Source organism: Dicentrarchus labrax, unplaced genomic scaffold, assembly GCF_905237075.1.
Source record: "Dicentrarchus labrax unplaced genomic scaffold, dlabrax2021, whole genome shotgun sequence".
Taxonomy (NCBI): domain Eukaryota; kingdom Metazoa; phylum Chordata; class Actinopteri; family Moronidae; genus Dicentrarchus; species Dicentrarchus labrax.
In genome coordinates this window covers 7,484,177-7,503,541 of record NW_026136719.1, presented here as the reverse complement: position 1 = coordinate 7,503,541, position 19,365 = coordinate 7,484,177, and the positions used below count along the sequence as shown (strand labels likewise).

The 19,365-nt window shown below is 38.8% G+C and overlaps 1 protein-coding gene across 1 annotated transcript; it reads right to left on the bottom strand.

Moving 5' to 3' along the window:
• Positions 1-604: 604 nt before the first annotated feature.
• Positions 605-12,763, bottom strand: apip (APAF1 interacting protein). The gene is made up of 8 exons (XM_051378946.1): positions 12,676-12,763; positions 9,432-9,500; positions 8,336-8,436; positions 5,668-5,716; positions 5,414-5,531; positions 4,415-4,550; positions 1,312-1,479; positions 605-1,000 (listed from the first exon to the last, which is right to left on the bottom strand). The coding sequence occupies exons 2-8, from the start codon at positions 9,495-9,497 to the stop codon at positions 901-903; spliced, it is 738 nt and encodes a 245-aa protein (XP_051234906.1). The 5' UTR covers positions 9,498-9,500; positions 12,676-12,763; the 3' UTR covers positions 605-900.
• Between the last annotated feature and the right edge of the window lie 6,602 nt (positions 12,764-19,365).

The window sequence follows — 19,365 nt, the reverse complement described above, 5'->3', positions numbered from 1 at the left end:
GAGGCATGCTGTGCAAGGATCTACAGGCACTGTGCAATGCCTGCACCAAATGCACTCGCCTGGTGATTTGGGCATGAAGGATGTCCATGGAACCAGCAAGGGTCCTTTTTACGCCATACATGGTTATTTTCACTGAAAGGTGTTTGACAAGATGACCATAGTCATTTTTTTTTTTTTTTTGGCCTATTCATGCCTTTATTAGATAGGGACAACTGAATATAGGAAAGGGGGGTAGAGAGATAGGGGATGACACGCAGTAAACGGTCACAGGTCGGATTCGAACCCGGGCAGCTGTAGCAACCCTGTATATGGGTTGCCAGCTCTACCAACTGAGATAATCGGGCACCCGACCATAGTCATTTGTGTGTGCTCAGTTTATCAAAAGTCAAAAATATGTGTATTATATTTGTTGTCTGAAGACAAATAAATGATTGGTGGTTTACACAAAACATCAGGCATCATTATGTGTGCCTTGTGTTTAAAAAAGGAATAAGAGAATTAGATGATAGTTTATAAAATGGAAAATTGGTTTTAAAGCTTTGTTTTTAGTGTTGGATTTTCCTAAGGTAAACGAAAAAAATCTAATCATTTCTGTGACTCAACATTTACATTCCATCAGTTTTTATTAATTTCAGCAAAGGCAGTTATTCATGCCTGATGTTCACAAAGACCTTGATTCCAGTCCAATGGCAACAGCTTACTCATGAGTTGCCCCACAGTGCTTTGCAGCATACCTGCAGGTGCTTCCAGATCACAGGAATTCATTCTGAATCTGCCCTTACCATCAAATTCCATCAAATTTGAAGCAGGCCGTTGTGAAAGGCAATTACAATTGCTCTCCTGATTGAACCCCAATGACCTTTCTGCAACAAACGTCTTTTCAAAAAGAACCATTGAATTTCAAACTATTCCTTTTTCTTCCATTGGCAGGGCTGAAGGGTCCAGTCCACACTGCTTCATCTGGACGGCGATGTCAAACAGGTAGTCATAGCATTCACACCTATAAAATGGATCAGTATTTTGAGAGTTTGCAGAGAAAAATGCAACACAAAGAATTTAAACCCATTTTCTGTTACATATGCCTGTAATACAAATATACTAGAGCATGACCAATATGGGATTTTTGAGGCCAATACCAATTTTTTTTTAGCTGGGGTGAAAATAGACCTTTTCTGTGTGGATTGGGCACCAATTTTACACCAAAGTGGCTATGCAAAGGTACTCATATCGGTCCGGCTCTAAAATGTATAATATATTCTCTGTCATAAACAAGATCAAAGGGGTTAATAATGCTGGGAGGTTAATGCTCACATAGTCTTAGCCTTTTCCCACGACTCCCCCCAGACGTATACACCATGTCGGCGGACGAGGACTGCACAAGAATCAGGGTATTCCTCCATTGCTCGAGCCATTCGGTCTTTCAAGTCCTTCTCCTCTGGTGTATTTTCAATAATAGGCACGACCAGGGTGTCATCATACCTGGGTATTTGCAGGGTACGAAATGACAAGTTACATCCAAGCTGCTCACTTTTTGAGGCATGAACTTTTGCCATCAGAGTTCTGTCAGATAGAGGCTAGATGGATAGAGACATCCCTGTTCTCTTGAGAACACCGTCTGCGACAGTGAATCATTCATAGTGCTGAAACTGGGTAAATACTCAAGAAAAAAAAAAACCAAACATTGATGATGATTCCAGCATCTCAAATGGGATGAATTGCTTTTTTTCTCTGTTGTACATCAGGGTATATCAAGTTGAATATCTTTGGGTTTTGAATGGTTGGGTGAACAAAACAAGCAATCAGACCATTTTCCCATTTACAGACTGAATGATTTATCAAACAAATGAATGATGAAACTCATTGTTTGTAATCCAGCTCCTTCCCAGCTCTGACCAGAGAGGAACTATCTAAACATCTGCCAACATTTGCCTCTTTCTTCTGATGCCTGGATGGGTCACAAGCACATCGTCAAATCTTTTAACTGTTTGAAATATTATTCCTTCCTGGCTTTGCGATCAAGGCTAAATAGTGAAGCGGATCCTCTAAATGAAATGAAAGCCTTTAAAATGACTAAACGCATTATTGCACACAGCACCCAATTATATGCACAATATAAAATGTATAAAATGCCATTGTAGGTAATCTGGGGTTAAAAAAAAAATAGCAACGGTGCCTGTGTTATACAGAACAATGTTGTGGTTTGGCGCTCACATGTTTTAGCCTGTGATTTGGATCAGGGTTATTGAGAATCTTTAGACAAGACAGGGCACATTTATGTAAAAAGAGACCATAGCCAACAAAGAGCTGCTCACATTGTCATGCCTTACATAGAGATACCCACATGCTATGATAAAACTGTACTCTTCATAAGGTTGAGCTGATTTGATTTTCCATGGTTATGCTTTTCTTAGCCCCTGATGAAGCCAATGTCCCAAACATGTTGGTTCCCACAGCAATGTTGGCAGCTGCTGGAAAGATTGAACTCATGCCAGAACTCCATCTTGAGTTGATTATTCTTGGTGGGCAATTCATTTTACCTTGGAAGATGAGCCACACATTAGTTTGGGGCACAGGTAAGTGAAATATACTGAAAATAAGCACTGTTTATTCACAGTGTTAGTATTTCTAAAATGTTAACTCTCATTGTCCACCATTGTAACTTTGGTATTTTTCAACCAGGGCTATTTTTGTTTATTTTGTCAAAGTGACTAATGCTGTTTTCAGTTTGTTCCAGTATTGAGGGAGAGCAACATAATCCGTCTGTCAAAATACGTCTATTAAAAATAAAAGCTACTGACTGGTTTAGGTTGTTATTATAAGTGTCTGACGTTATGGAAAGGATCCTATAAAGAAATTAAATGTTAGCTTTCGGTTTATCCAGTCTATGAAATCTCAATTGTGGGCATAGGGTCACAGCACCCACAGGAACAACAGCAGTCTGCAGCATCAGTTATATCACAACTGGAGAGTATTTATTTTTCTGTATAACAAACTATCTGGTACAGTCAGACAATCTGAGCTGGTCAGTAGCAAAAACAAACACTATTAATGGACATATTCTGACCGTGTGCAATTGCCCACAAGGATTAAATATAGTCTGTTTCACAGCTGCAGGATGCAGCGTTCTCACTCGATACTGGACTAAACTCTTTGGTAACACTTTGACACAAAAACACTGGAAAATAAGGTTCAGGTTGAAAAATACCTTAGTTATCCTTAAAGTTTATATTTCTCAGGCCCGCAAACTCCAGTGGGATGACAATGGTGACAGTTCTGGGAATAGTGCCCCACTTTGCTTTGTGACGCACTGTGTTGTTCCTGCCGCTAGAGGAATTACTCACTATATTATTATTTTTCACTGTACACAGATTTTCGCCAAAAAAGTAGCTTGCCAGTGGGTTAGGGCTTGGATTTGAAAGTTTGGATCAGCCAAATTCTCCTGCCCCGCTCTAACCGTGAGGAAATAGGCAACACTATAGACTAAGGTTTATTACGTATGTTGACCCCCACTCACCTCGACTGTGGCAGAAGCTGCACACACAGCTGTGGGTTGCACTAGTATAGGCAAGTCTGATAAGCACCCGTGGAAAAACGACAGCATAAATGAACAAGATTTATTCCTCCGCAGTGCCAGTAAATCCAGCACAACGGCCTGTCAATAACTGTGCTGTATTCAGATTTTAACAACATATTTATGACCGACAAACAATAACATTAACTGCAATAAACAGCTATGTACTGACACTCCCCCACGGACACACACACTGGAGAGCCACTATCCCAGGTACAACACAGATACCCATACAGTAACTCTCTCAAAAGGGCCATAAATGTCCTTCTGGTGCCTGTCAAAGCTCCAGCACACTCTTTGTCTTTCTGGCAGAGAAATGGAAAGTCTGACAGCATCTCCTCATGGCTGGTTAGATCAACTACCAGCTGTACACCGCTGTCCATGCTACACTGTGCGGTTAGTCAAATCAAAAGTAAACTGTAAAGCACTTTGTAATGTTGTTTGGAAGGTGCTATATAAATTAAAGTACCTGGAGGGAGGGTTCTAGCAGAATTGAGGGTGTACTCATCCTTTAAGCTAACTTTGGTTATTTTTCTAAAGCTCAGTTAAACAGCAATACTTCCAAGTTACAGCGACACAAAACAGTTTCATTACAAACGTGGTAGCGGAAGTGCAGCGTGTCCGCCCAGGGAGCGCAGACACTGTTTATATCTACGCAAATCATGAGGGTTCCATATTTGTCATTCAGTGTGGCGAATCAAAACAGCGAGTTTGCAGCTGGGATTTCTTCTATGAGTGCTAAGATACTTTCTCCCGTAAGCAAGACTTTACAAACCTCCACTTGACTGAGAACTGCTCAGAAACAATTTGGACTTCACTAATCCTTGCTGCTTGATTACATACCGATAGTTGGTACCTGAGGTGCCCTTACGAATCCCCTTGATCATCTCCTGGTGTGTTATCCTGAACTCTTTGCCAGGATACAGCAGTGTTGCCATGACAGCAGCCTTGGAGTGGGTGTGTATAACTGCCTGTGCTCCTGTATTTTAGCAAAAGAAAAGCTGATTTTGATTTCTGTGTGTTGTCTTTCGGTATTGTCTTTCTCTGGTAAAAAGACAAAAGAAATCATGCCACCCCTCGCAGATTACAATCACACACCAAAGCACTAAGCTTTGAAATTCTTAGGGACAATTTTTTTAGTAATGTGTTTCATTTCATTCATTTCATTTCGCCTGGCATTCGAGGATGGAAGGGATGCGTAATTGAAGAATCATCTTTTTGAGGCAAGGTATTTCATTAAAATGTTGACCTTTAATCACAACGCATTCAGTCAACAGCTGTATCGGATGTATCTTACGAGTGCAACCTTGTCTGCTTTTTTGTAAAACTGCACTTTTCTACTTTTCAGCAAAAACCAGAGCTTCCCTCATGAAAGACCAGAGTAAACATATCCAAAGAAAAACCTTCTAGGAACATGTAAGTTAGAATTGAATGTGTGTAAAATGTAGTTGTTAATTAAAATAAAAGATATATATGTATACACATACACACATACATACATACATACATACATACATACATACATGAGGGGTTGTATTAAGGACAGTAAATAAAGTATAAAGTATAAATAAGGATGTTTTTGAAGAGTGAATCATGCAAAGACACTCTGGTAGCATCTCTGAGTAAGTATATAGAGCTGAAAATAAGCATAATAGGTCCACTTTAAGTGAACCTAATCACAACATTCACAAAAATGCTTTCAGTTTTTCCAATTACATTCTGCCTTTCAAATGAGAGAAATCTATATTTGAACAAAACTTATTTTTCTGTTTTCCCATTTCTTTCTTTGTATGACGTACACTGTGGATTGGATTTAGTGGTATGTGTATGAGATTGACTCACCTCTCATAGTATAGGCATTCATAAAAAGCGGTGTACACTGGCTCTTCTTTAACTTCTTCCAGGCAGGTGGACAGCTGATGTCCCTCTCCTCCACGTCACACACAAACATATCGTCGGGCTGAGTAACACAAAGAGTTGAAAGATATGTTCTCAAACTTAACACACTAATCCTTAACTGAATACAACTCAATCACAACTCTGATTATTTGTTCTGAGGAGAACAATATTTCACACTATGGTTGGAACCTGCTCACCTGTATTCTCTCTTTCTGGACGCCCGATGGCGCAATGTAGATCTGCTCTCTATGAATTATAAAACAAACCACACATTAATATAATATCAAGGAGGAGGACAAAGACAGTAAAGTAGTTCTAGATCCCAGGAGTTAGTCTGTCATACCATAATGGAGCACCATGGCCTTGCCCGGCATATAAATAGCTGAACTCTTCTTCTTTATTGTCTTATCTCAAAGGAAATGTTATGAAAATGTACTGAAGTTAAACTTTATGGCTACAACAAAATATTAGACAAACACTAAAGCTGTTCTAGCCCTCCATAAAGAACACAATTTCCACAGCAGTTACTGTATGTCACCCTTATTCTTTTGCAAACGGTTTTCCACAGACTTATTGTAGTTATCGCTAAAGTCATCATTTTCTTAATCTAAAAATCTTTTTGTCTTAGTCTTCATTGTTCCAATGCACTTTGAACTGCAAACATGCAATATAAATAACGATTCAATGATTACCTGATGTGTCAACACATCACATTTTCCTGAATGAGAAATGACCATTGTCATCACTGCCATTGTTGGAAACGGAAAATTCTACAGCCTTGACTAAAAGACCCAATGGGGAAAAAGAAGGCTGAGATCAAAAGTAAAGACATCGCACAGCCTCAGTTGATTCCCTCAAAATCTTTGCAATGATCATATTTTTGTTTAAATGTTGAGAGCCTTAACGTTTCCCCATAGAATGTGGAGGCTAAAGCCATTGTACGCTTCTTTATCTTAAAACAAACACAGCAGATAAAGGAGTGGCCTATTGATTTTTTTCGTGCAAGGTTTGGCGAGACCGCCTCAGGCTCTGAGTCATTTCTGAGTCAAACCAAAGCAACTGTGAAAAAAAAAAAAAGGCTAAAAAACTTAAAATTCAGACCTGCACTTACAGAAAATAGAAATTCACTCATTAGAATCTTTGTGTAGAACTGTGCAGTAGTCTAACAACACTACTGTCTATTCCGAATGCTTCCGGTATTACCATAGGTGGCGCTAGGGTATCAGACATGGGGAAGCAAAATTATTATGATGATATTATTATGTCTACCGTGGGTGGGGGGAACGGGGCTGTCTACCCAGACCATAACAGCTTTAAGAGTCAGAGCACAACAGCAGAGGGTAACACAAAACGCGACAAAGTCAGCAAACTGTCCAAATCAACCAGATTATTCAAAATAGATTTAAACTCATACCGGACGTTGTCAAAGCAGCACAACCTGCTGGTTGTCGTTCAACTGAGGACGTTTGAAAACATCCATAATTTCCCAATTTTATGAACTAATTCAGCTTACTAATTTTACACTGCCAAAAATAACCGTAACAGTGAGCTCACGTAGTGAAGTAGCAACGTAAAGTTCGACAGAGACGCTTTCCCACTGATCTCAGGACAGTGACAGCCCAGTTAGCCTATGCTAGATAGATAGATAGATAGATAGATAGATAGATAGATAGATAGATAGATAGACAGACAGACAGACAGACAGACAGACAGACAGACAGACAGACAGACAGACAGATACTTTATTTATCCTGAGGGAAATTCAAATATAAATACCGGTGCGTGGGTACTGAACGGTAGATCTGCTACTGAACTCAGATCAGTGTGATGCTGACATTATAGCTACTTGAGGTAGGTGGTGAAGTGACTTATTTATTTCAGAGATCATTTTGCTAAGCTTCCCCTAGCTTCTTAATAGTGGCTATTAAATATTCTCATCTGCTTTCTTTAGCTTAAGTCAATAAGTGCTCAAGGCTTTGTTAATAAAACCGCTTTAAGGTTCCTGAGCTGAGCAATTAAGGCCCTGATTTAAAATGTTGAACAAACAGGCTTGTTGATACATTTAGTAGACCATGTAGACAATGTTGGGGCCACAGAGAAGGTCTGATTTTTAACTTGATTTAAAAAAAAAACATCATCCATCCATCATCCATCAACCAACCGTCATTTCTGCTATTTTGAGGAGTAACACCCTGGAAAGCTGAAGTATTGCAATGGAGCTTAATTGCTTATTTTCTATCTGAATGTAAAGATATAATAATTTAACAAGATGAAAAGAAATTCTCCTGTGAATCATTTAAGAGTTACAATGTTTTTCTGTCTGAATGAAATACCAGCACACATGGAGCCCGAGTCAGAAAATCTTATTTGGTTTCATCTGAGGTTTCATCAACTTCCCCTGTTGGCTCAAATAAATGTCTGCCATTCCCCATTTCAGGCAGGGATTTGCTAATGGGGGGTGCTTTCTTTGTAGCTGCCATCGAAAACAACACAGTTCAAAGATGTTTGTAATAACCTGTCAAAGCCTTCAGCTTGAATTCTGTTTCATTATGGCAAAACTGTGGCCTTCTGTCTTCACCCTAGATTTGCACACATTGTCAAAACCGATATAACTGACCTCACATCAGCCTCCCTACACTTTTGTCAGCACATAAATGTTCTAAATAAATCTCCACAACAGAATAAAACTTTTGGTATGATTGTCGAAGACATGCAAACAGAAAAGTCGGTGACGGTGAATTAGTGAATTCAGTTGGAGCAGCATTTAAGCTGGGACTGATAGTCGCAGTTAAGTGATTGAGAATGCAAAATTTCCAATTTCTGATCTTTCACAATATTCTGAAAGAAATTAATCTACATACGAACCCTCGTCTCAGACTAATCCCTCCGCCTGTCCCCGTCACCCATCCCAGCTGATAGAAGAGTCGGCAAAGCTCAGGGATGAGTACACGAGGATGCTCCTTCTCCTGTAACAAACACAGAATAGTTAACCAAGTTATCATAGCTCAAGCGTAATACCCTTTATGCAAATCAGTGTGAATAAAAGTTATTAAACTTTAAATGCACCTGCTTAAATGTATAATCACTGTTGGATATTGCTGTACTAGTACTGTGCCACTGCAATGGAAACAGCTAAATGTTATGTGATAGTCCGTGTGTTTCTTATTGTCAACAAATCCCATTAACAGATCCAAACCAACTATAAATTGATTTACTAACAAGTAATGCCTGTACAAAGTCTGATCATTCATCTGTGCCATAGAGCCCTATTGTTGTCCAAAAAGCTATTAAAAACACATCGATGGTGACGTATTCCTTAATTACAATGAACACACACGCTGTAGCTTATTTTGGCTGAGTCCCAAATATACCGAGACACCACCCTCCTCCCTTAAATACTCACTAAAGCACCAAATGTGCATTAATCCACAGATTAAAATAGTCCCCAACAAAAACACCAGTAACGTCTGTGTTTGCCAAGTGTTTTAGGAAACTGAGCTGTACAAAAATTAAACTATATATTTGGGACCTATTTTTAAAGATTTATGTCTTTATTAGGAACTAATGGGCTTGAGGCTGTGTGCCAAAGACAGGGTAGGGGATTCAGAAAGTACTGAGAGACTGACTAATGCATTGATGACTTTGGCTTTTCATGAGATTTGTTGACAATGAGAAAAATACAGATTCAATTCTTAAAATGTGTTTATGCACTGTCCTTTTAATCTCTCCCCAATTATGTTTTGAGTCATGCTGAACCAGGACGGCGTCACAATAAAGGAAACATCACATTATTATGCGATGTAACCATTCATTACTGCTACTGAAAAATGAGTTAAAGGCTTCTGAAAGGCTCATAAAATATACTTCATAGCTTCTCAGTTTGGCAGACAGTTTGGGGTATTTCTACTGCATCATTTCCTGCAAATGCAGTTCAAAGTGTTCACTGTCATGTTATGCTTGCCTGTTTCTCTGTGGCCTCTTGACCTGCATCTTCACAGCCATTGCTGGTGCCACAGAAAGATGACATCTCCTGTGAGAACAAAACCATTGACCACATTTAGAGACAATTCACAATGCCAAGAGAAGATGTCTGGGAAATGGTTGCAATGACATTGATTATGGTGTCATAAGAGACAGGCTTAGTGCTCTTAAGTCATAATCAAACTGCACAATGTCAGCGTCTGACTTCCTTATTTTGATTTACTCGCTGCTGAAATGGGATACTGTTGGGAAAACACAGGCGAAAAAATAAGCCAGAACTGACTCGTAGTTCTTACTAATTCCTCTCCTTCCTTCTCCTCCCACGCGTCAGTTAGGGAGAAGGCACACGTTCCTTAGATCTAAGGGCACATATGCAGCGCTGCTCCAAAATCTCAAATGCCACTACTGATTTAAATTTCTATTTTTTACCAACAGTTACAAAATGGAAAACCCTTAGATTTGTAAGTTAAAGTAATAACATGTTTTACCATTAAGATACTAGTAAATGCAAAAGTGTAACTATTTGGAAATGAAGTAACAAAGTTGTTTTTCATTTTGTTGTGATTAGGGTGTCAGTTTAAACAGGATAGAGCTAATTAATCTACAGAAGATTTAAAAGGACTAAATAAAAACAGTGAAAAAAATTACACATTATTATATGTATATTCTCTTTAAGTATGCATTAACTCTCTTCGACCAATATTCTACCAGCACTAAACAGCTTTAGCTTTTAGACTCTTAGTCAAACAAACAAACAATTGAAGAAGTCACTTTTGGCTTTAGAAAACTGTTTTTTACTATTTTCTGACATTTTATAGACCAAACAATTAATTAAGAAAATAATCAGCAGATTAATTGATGATAAAAAGAGTAAGTTGTAGCACTAAAAACCATTAAAAAGAACTATATAATAAGATAAACTGTACGATGATGAATACTTAGAATGACTTCTCATCAACAAAGTTTGCATTTCACCTCAAACATGTAATATTCAATATTATATCATATACACAGACCCACATATAAAGGAGCACAGCTCTGATGAGCAACCACTTTCTACTTTTTGGTCATGACTTGTTGAGGGTATTTTACCGCATGTTGAGCAAGCCTGCTAATATCTCTGGAAATAATGTATATGCCAGCACTCACAGTACTTAACTGAGTATTACTAAGTCATTGAAAATATGAGAATACAATTTTTTATTCCAACAAAAGACTATGTCGGGTCTTTCCTCCTTTCTGTTTCAAGTGGCATGCCTTAGCTGTGATGTGTTCTGCTGTAGTCTTGGTGCTGGGTTGGAATGAAAACCAACCAATCAGTTGCATAACAAAGTGACATAGTAAATGTGGCATCTGTGTTTGGATGCAAGATCAGACAAGACACTGCACTCAGTTCAATAAACTGGAGACTTTCGGAAAATTTGACACTTAACTTTTAAAAATGTGATGTTGTGTTATGTTTATCTTCTTATTGTTTAGACTAATGCCATATGGTACATGTAGCAAACACATAGGCATTCACAATAAATGCATTGTTTAGTAAAAAGAAGAAGAAAAAAAAGCCAAAAACAGATGTTAGACCCTACTGAAATATAACCTGTATTAGACAGTTAGAAACTAATAAAGTTAAATCTTACTTATCAACAAAAAAGGCAGCTTGGGCTTAAGGACACAGGCATTTTTCTGACATTTGATTAATTGAGATCAAATAATTTATTTAGAAAATAATAGGTAGATTAGGTGATAATAAAAAAAGACTTTTGCAGCCTGAAAAACTAATGAAAAAGAATAATATGATACGAACTATAAGATATGTTTAAAATCACTTTTATCATTCACTCTTGGTGGACAAAGTCAGCATTTTATATCAATAATATAAAGATGTACTATCAAAATGATGGGTTTGAGAAGCATTGCTCTAATGAAAAGCTTTTTACTTTTTGGTTTTGACTTGTTGAGGATGTTTACAGCACTATTTATATATATATAAACATGTCAGCACGCATAATACTTGGATGAGCAATCCTGTCAGTGCAGACCAAGTATGCAATTTTGTATCGCAATGAAAGACTACATCAGGTCATTTTATTTCATCAAGTGGCTCTCTGTTTCATGTTGTGTGCTTGTCAGTGAAATAATCTGCTGTAGTCTCGGTGCCGGGCAGGAAAGAAATCTTAAGCTTACACAACAACAACAACAACTGCTCAGTTTGATAGGTAGCTGCTTTCACATCACCCCCTGCCAGCTGTTTACCTCAAATCCAGTGTAAGATCACAGTAAGAGCATCATATGTAACATAATTAATTCCTCTTTCCAAACAACCTCGACTTATCAACACACTGCATCTCTTCCCGTTGAGATCATCACAGCATCGTTGCCAAGAATACTGACACATATAAGGAAGTTTTCTTCTTCTTCTTCATCGTCTTCGTGTCTGCAGCTCTCAGGATAGTATACATATACACAGTGCACATTTAGGATGCAGAGGAACTAAGATATGCAGAAGCAGCATAGAGCATGAACACAACATAACAATATGACACAGCACAACTGGCACGTAGGATGCTCCATTCACTTCAACAGGTCACTTTAAACGTCTTACTTTACCAGAAATATTCACCATACCATATCCACTGTGCAATCTATTGCCCATGTGCAACTGCTGCTACTATTTGTGTCATCTGTTGTTGTTGATTCTTACCTTGTACATATATAGTGTTTTTATTATTTCCCCACTCTTACTGTTTTTTATACTGTTTTTTTCTCTATCCACTTTGCTGCTGTAACAGTGGAATTTCCCCATTATGGCCCAAATAAAGGAATATCTCTATCGATCTATCTATCTATCTATCTGTCTACTTTGCAGACAGTTGCCATGTGGTACATGGGGCGATACACACTGGCAATGGGTGCAAATGCTGCGGTCGTTTAAACCGAACAAAGCTCCGGTAACGGATGCGTTGGCAGGTTTTTGGCCATGCATGTTGCAGCAGATGTTGCAGCAGATGTGTCAGATGTGTCAGCTGTGTTGTTCCCTGGTTACAGATTATTAAATACAGGTCGCTGCTAACCGCTTTAGCTGCGGCGGCTAACCGACAGCAGGTACACCAACGTTGAAAATGGCTTCGTTTAGATGGCAGACTCATTGTGGTGCAGCGTGACTGCGGTAGTTAGACGTCCACTCGTGAAACACACACACACACACACAGGTTGTAACCACTTACCGTACTTATGGTGTTAAATCAGTCTGTGGTTAAAACTACACGATGTTAAAAAGAGCGAGCTGCTCACATGTACACACACAACGTCATCACTGTGCGACACAGCCTGCAACTTTCAGATTACTTACAGATACTGTTTACTTTACTATTTGTTACTTGATATTTATTTATATTTATTTATTAACTCCTTTTTTTTTTTTACTTACTTGTATGTACATTATAGGTAAATATTTATGTTTACCTGTTTTGGGTCATGTTAGTTGTGCTTGATCTGAGCTGTGTGTAACACTGAGACCTTGTATGTGCACACATATGTGGCCGATTCAGATTCAGATGTACTGCTGCTTACTGTGTGCAATGATAGTGAATTCAAATCTTCGTCTTCCTCTGAGATGTCTCCTCCAGCACCACGCCACCGTCGGCATATCAAAGCTGTATTTTGGATAACGTCCATACTATCTTCAGTGTTCAACATTTTATCTGTGTGACCTGTTAAAGCCCCCACTGCTCTGTTGGAAAACTTGCTGATCGGAGGGTCTTTCAACATCACCCCCTGCCAGCTGTTTACCTCAAATCCACTTCCGGCAGCATATATAACGGAATTAAGAATCCCCCTTTCCAAACAACTTTGAATGTTTTATGAACGTACTGCATCTCTTTCCATTGAAATCATACAATCAGAAGTATGTTGACGCATACACGGAAATTTAGGTTGGTTGTATAAAGCTCTTAATATACATATATGCAGTGTAATACAATTCAAATCAAGATATGCAGATAAACGAGATGCAACATATTAAAGCAGAATAGCATAAATATAGCTATTGAATACAGGCAAACATAAATCACACAGGTCACATTGTTACAGTATAGTAAGCTGTGGTAGGTACAAGTAGTGCAAGAGTGTAGTGTAGTGTTGCTTTATGTAATCTCTGCCTTCAAATTTGATTTGATTTGATTTGATTTGATTTGTTTCAACTTTATTGTCATTGTAAGTACAGGTTCAAACAACAAAATACAGTTAGCATCAACCAGGAGTGCAAAGTAGTAAAGTGCAATTTGATATGAATATGCTGGCAAGATATTAACATTATGAACAGATTAACAGAATAAATATAACGGCAATAAATTAAGATATTTACAGTATGAGTTCAGTGGGAGTTCAAAGGGGGTGGGGGGTCTCCTCGACCCAGAGTTTAGCAGGCTGACAGCTGATGGAAAAAAGCTGTTCTTGAGCCGGCTAGTTCGGGAACGGAGAGACCTGTAGCGCCTCCCAGAGGGGTGGAGGGCAAACAGTTTGTGTCTTGGGTGGTAGGTGTCCCTAGCAATGCTGCGTGCCTTCCACGGACAGCCTCAATGGTGGGGAGTGGTGAACCGGTGATTCTCAGGGCAGTTTTCACTATCCTCTGCAGATTTCTCCGGTCCAAGGCCGAGCAGTTTCAGTACCAGACTGTGATGCAGTTGGTAAGGATGCTCTCGATGGTGCAACGGTAAAAGAAGAAGAGACGCTGCTGAGCCTTTTTAATCAGAGTTGAGGTGTTCAGGGTCCAAGAGAGGTCCTCAGAGATGTGGACACCCAGAAACTTGAAGTTGGGGACACGCTCAACCTCGGTTCCGTTAATACGGATGGGGGTGTGTGTGCCGCCATTCTTTTTTCTGAAGTCCACAATGATCTCGCTGGTCTTCTTGGAGTTGATGGTCAGGTTGTTGATGGCGCACCAAGTCACCAGGTGCCGGACCTCCTCCCTGTAGTCCGACTCATCGTTGTCAGTGATGAGGCCAATCACCGCTGTGTTGTCCGCAAACTTAATGATGGTGTTGGAACCATGTACAGGTGGGCAGTCGTAGGTGAAGAGGGAGTAGATACTAGTAAATACTGTAAATGCCCCCTGTTCCCCTTCTTTTCCTCCTAAATCCACCTCAATGTTCAGCCCATACAGACATTTTATATAAAAGCATGCTTTTTATGTCATGACAACGCACACACTGCACATTGCAACCCATGTATGCAAATATCATGCGGGTTTACTCAAAGCAAGTCATAAATTTAAAAGATGTTTATTTCATGAGATCTTGCGCACCTAGTCTGGACACGCTGTGTGTTTCCTTGGAGATTTATCTGGGATTTCTTTGTTGACTGTTGAATAGACTCCAAGTTGTAGCTGTTGTAGCCTACATGGGAAAGGTTTACTGCAAAGAACACAGTGAGTGCTATGTGGAAGTCCCCTTTCTGACCCAACTTTAGTCCGGTCAATGAGTGTCTGCCTCTCATCAGAGTGAGAGAGTGAAAACTCAAATGTGTCAAATCCTCCAGCTGCACATTTGGCAAAAACTCAGACTAAGAAGTTGAAACAGGCCCACAATCTTTAATATTACTTCAGTATTTTTTATTATATTATTTGATGCAGTTCAGCTTTGATTGTATAGCTCTTTTCCAAACAATTTGTGGTTCTCAGATTTATGACTTTGGTTACTTCTAATCTAGGGCTATAGGTTTATTTTTAAGTTTATTTGTTCATATCTTGACAACAACTCGATAGAGGTCCATGAAATGTTGAATTAATTATAAAAGAAAACAGAGAGCAGAGACTATATAATTTAAATAACAGCAAACATAAAAAGAGATTCTACAAAATCACACACTTTAGAACAAACTATTAATCAATCAAGCAGTTTAGAATGGCAAAAATGAACATGATCTAATAAGATAGCTTTCATTGATAAGTTTCAGAGCCTGGTATCTGCATTTCTCTTTACCAACCAGGAAAAGAAACTTGGACTGAGAATTACAGTTACATTTAAACACAAGAGGAAAGTGATGTACCTTTTTCAAGTCGTTCATGTTCATGTTTTTTTTTTTTTTTTTTTGATTTTCACAGAAAAACCAATAGATTTATGAGCCAGTTTGAAGATTTTTATATTTCTATTTGCAACAGTTGTGACATGTTACATCACTTTAAATAGGCCCGTCCAAGGTTTCAGACTTCCTTAACCTGTGGGGCATAATTAACTAAGGAGTGGCACCTTTTGAACTAGTTGGCTGTCATGGTTTCATAACTTACCAAATCAAGTCAGTCAAGTCAGAAACTGATAAGTCTGGCCAAGTCAGGTTTGGGGAAGAGACGTTTGTCTTTTGCTCTCATTCTCCATCACTTAAACAGTGAGCACCATGGAGATACAAAAGTTAGGTGTGTCTCAGAGTGGTTTCCAGTTGAGTAGGTAGTTCTTCTTCTATACACCAAACAATACCCCCCTTTTATCGAAACAAATTGCCAACAAGAACAAAGTACCACAGGTTGCCTTCCAACAGCAACAGTACATCAAACCTAATGACTTTGCCAGTCTTGCAACATTCATGAATTCAAACCTTGGTTTTAATGATGGTTACATATGTTCTATTTTTTTTTTTCACAGATTTTCTGTTGTCAACACCTCTGTACAACTCTCCTTAAGTTACACTACCTACTGCTGTTTGATAACTTAACATAATATCTGCCACCTGCTTTCCTCTTGCTGTTATGCAATGAGCGGCAAGCTATGAGGTTCCATAGCTATGCAGATAGTGTTACAGCAAAGTGAACACAAGTTCTGCTTATATTATGAAGGTTTAACTTTGATTTAGTGGTGACAGTTTACAAGCCATGACTACAATGTTATTGTCAGTGCTAACTCATAGCTGACCTAAATCAGTTAATTGCAGCTGTGTCGTCCGTGCATTCTACCACAACTCCCTTGAAAGCAGCAGGTGAAGTGTACATTATTCACATTTTTTATTATTACTATTTGTTTTACAGTTCAGTTGTTTTGCGGGTCATTGGCTCACCAGTGTCCCAGTGTGCTAGAATTCAATTCAATGCACAGTGATTCACCACCTACTGACCAGGGAACTGATTTCAGACAAAACTGTTGATTTAGGTTCCAGAAGAAAGATGGCAGGGGAGAGGAGAGGCTCATTACTACACTTTTGGAAAGCCTCTCTGTTTGTCTGACTGATATGAAAGAGGCATGCTCATGTAAAAGGTTTTTTTCATTTAATTTCAAACTTTGACTTTGAATGCTGTCTTTAGCCTATTCGCATCCTCCCCTGCAGTGCCTGAAATTTGCCAGTGCTCATTTGGCTCAGTACCATTAATTGTGATTTTTGTCCACATGAATACCCTTGTTGAACTCTGTCTGTACCATAACGTTTTAATTGTGCAAAGAAAGTATAATCATTTCAGTGACTTGACATAACAATGTGCTTTAACACGATTTGTTTTAATTGCGATTAGACTGGGTAGTCATGTAGAAACTTGTGGTGACCATCTCTGAAACTGAAGAATACATATATTCAGGATAATTTAAAGTTCAGCTTCTTTTATTTGTCATAACAAACACAATTACGGGCACTCGGAGAGCTCAGACTTTCTGCCAAGGCCAGTAGTCTGGTCTTGATATGCAAATCTGCAAGCTCAGCTACAACAAAAGCAAGTAATTATTTTTGTAACCACTCCTTGATTCTGATCTGCTCCAAAATGTAGTCTCTTTGGCCCGTGCTACAAATTTCCACCAAGTTTCATGAAAATTTGGCCAGTACTTTTCCCGTCCCGCTGACAGAGAAACAAACGTCAAAGAAAACATCCTTGTAATAGGATAATACCTGCTTGGCAGAAGTAATGACGCATCAACTTTAAAGACTTCCATTGAATGTAATATTTCCATTTCAGTTGAAACTTTAGCTTCCTCCATGTTTGGGTTGGTATATCCTTCTCTTCATTTGGATCCACTTCAATTGGATAGCTGTCATGCAACCTAACCCTAACAACACAACTTTTCCTCCACAAAACTTAATTTCATGTGAGAGGCAGCATTAGATATACAGGCTATTATATTTATTTATTAATCAGACACTGAAATGTGCCAACTGAAGAGGTTATTTGTCCATGGTAAAATAGAGGTGATAAAGGTTATGACTAGTTTTAATTCATGGTGGTGATAGACGTGAGCACTGCAGTGCACAGGTCGCTGGGCTCAGTTGCTTTGGGATTTTGGAGATGGGAACAATGGTGGCTGCCATGAAACATGAGATAACAGCGGGGTGGAGGGAGGAAGCCTGTTACAGCAGCTGCTAATTGCCCTGCACATGCCCAGTGGACCTGCCCTTGAAAGACCCCATGTTCTGCTGCTTTTCAAGTGTTTATCCATTTATACATTTGACTGTACATGAACACAGAGAAAACCCTGTTTCATATTTTGGAGTTATACTGAGATGGATGTGTGTCTGGACGGTCCTGCAAAAACATATGAACACTAAAATTATGAACACTAAAGTGTATCACCATGTTTTGAAATTCAGGCTGTTTCGCTTTTCAAGATTTAAATGCACTTGTATTTTTGAAGAATAACCTGACAATACCCCAGGCCAAATGTTCACTGCTTCATATCAAGGCTTGCTTTTGAAAAATGAAAAATGTTCAACCAAAGTGAAATACTGCTACTAGTCCAAATATCTCAAAATGTAAAATAAAAGCTCAACCAAAATGAGAATTCAGTCATTATTGATTCACCCTCTTGTTAGCTGAAAAGCCATTGAAGTCTGCAGGATGATGAAACACATAGCCAGTTAGCCTTCATCATTACATCTCAGCCTTTTCTTGAACTACTGATGTTATTTTACTGCTCCAAAGTTTTATTACAACCCAAGTATTCAAAGGGCAATACTTTATAAGGAATTATAAGGTAAATGTTGGACCTATGTCATAATAATTTGACAAAACTCTTAATCTTTTATCAAAAGTGTCATTGACTTCCCCACATTTTGCCTCATAGAATTTAACTTGTCCCATAATATAACATGTAGACCCACTTCCGTTACCTACACAATCACTAGACAACCACACTGTGTGAATAATTTGAATAAGCTACTGAATCACTAGCAGTGTCTAGCCAGTGGGAGCTGACTACTGCAAGCTTGTGAAACCAAGATTTGTGCTTGAGCCTTGAGGGTATTCCTCTTATGCATCATTGCTAATGTATTGTAAGATTCCAGTGTTAAAAGTAACAGAAATGAACCTCTTTTGGGTGTGGAGTGCAAGCCTGGACAAGTGCTCACCCACACACACTGAGTAATTCATGACGGCCAACGACAAAGTCATGATCACGCCAGGTAGCCTGAGGCTAAAGCTCTGCAGTGACGCATCAATTTCCGTCAAATACGAGTGGCAACAGTTATTCTGTACAGTACACACTGCCTGCAGGGAGACCATACTGATCTGCGTTTGTGGCAAAATTTGTCGGGTAATTTTAAAAAAAAACTTTAAACTTTAAAAAAAAAGATTCTTGTGTTGAAATGCTTCTCCTGTGACATGGAGATGGAAGATAGAATGATAAGGAAGTACTGATGAAAAAGGGAGTGTTGTTTCATGCATCTCCAGAACCGCACATAATTCATCATGTCTCTAACTGAGCTGTTTCCAAGGCATTTCCCAACTGTCAGCCACATATTTTATACTTCCGTGAATGCTGTTTCACACATTGTGCATAATGCTTTCAATTTCTTGTCACAATTAAAGTGATGTTTGAACTTCATCATGGTCTGTTGCATTTGTTTATATATTTTGTGTGTCTCAAACCTGTCTTGCCTGACATGAAGACCTGCAATCTTATGCTTCTCTTCGTATTCTTCTTTTTTGAATATGACATATGTGAGTAAGT

Coding starts and splice junctions, on each gene's coding strand:
- apip (XM_051378946.1), bottom strand. CDS start 9,497: ATGTCATCTTTCTGTGGCACCAGCAATGGCTGTGAAGATGCAGGTCAA. Junction 5,717..8,335: donor GGGATTAGTCTGAGACGAGG/GTTCGTATGTAG, acceptor TATAATTCATAG/AGAGCAGATCTACATTGCGC. Junction 1,001..1,311: donor TGGGAAAAGGCTAAGACTAT/GTGAGCATTAAC, acceptor TCCATTTTATAG/GTGTGAATGCTATGACTACC.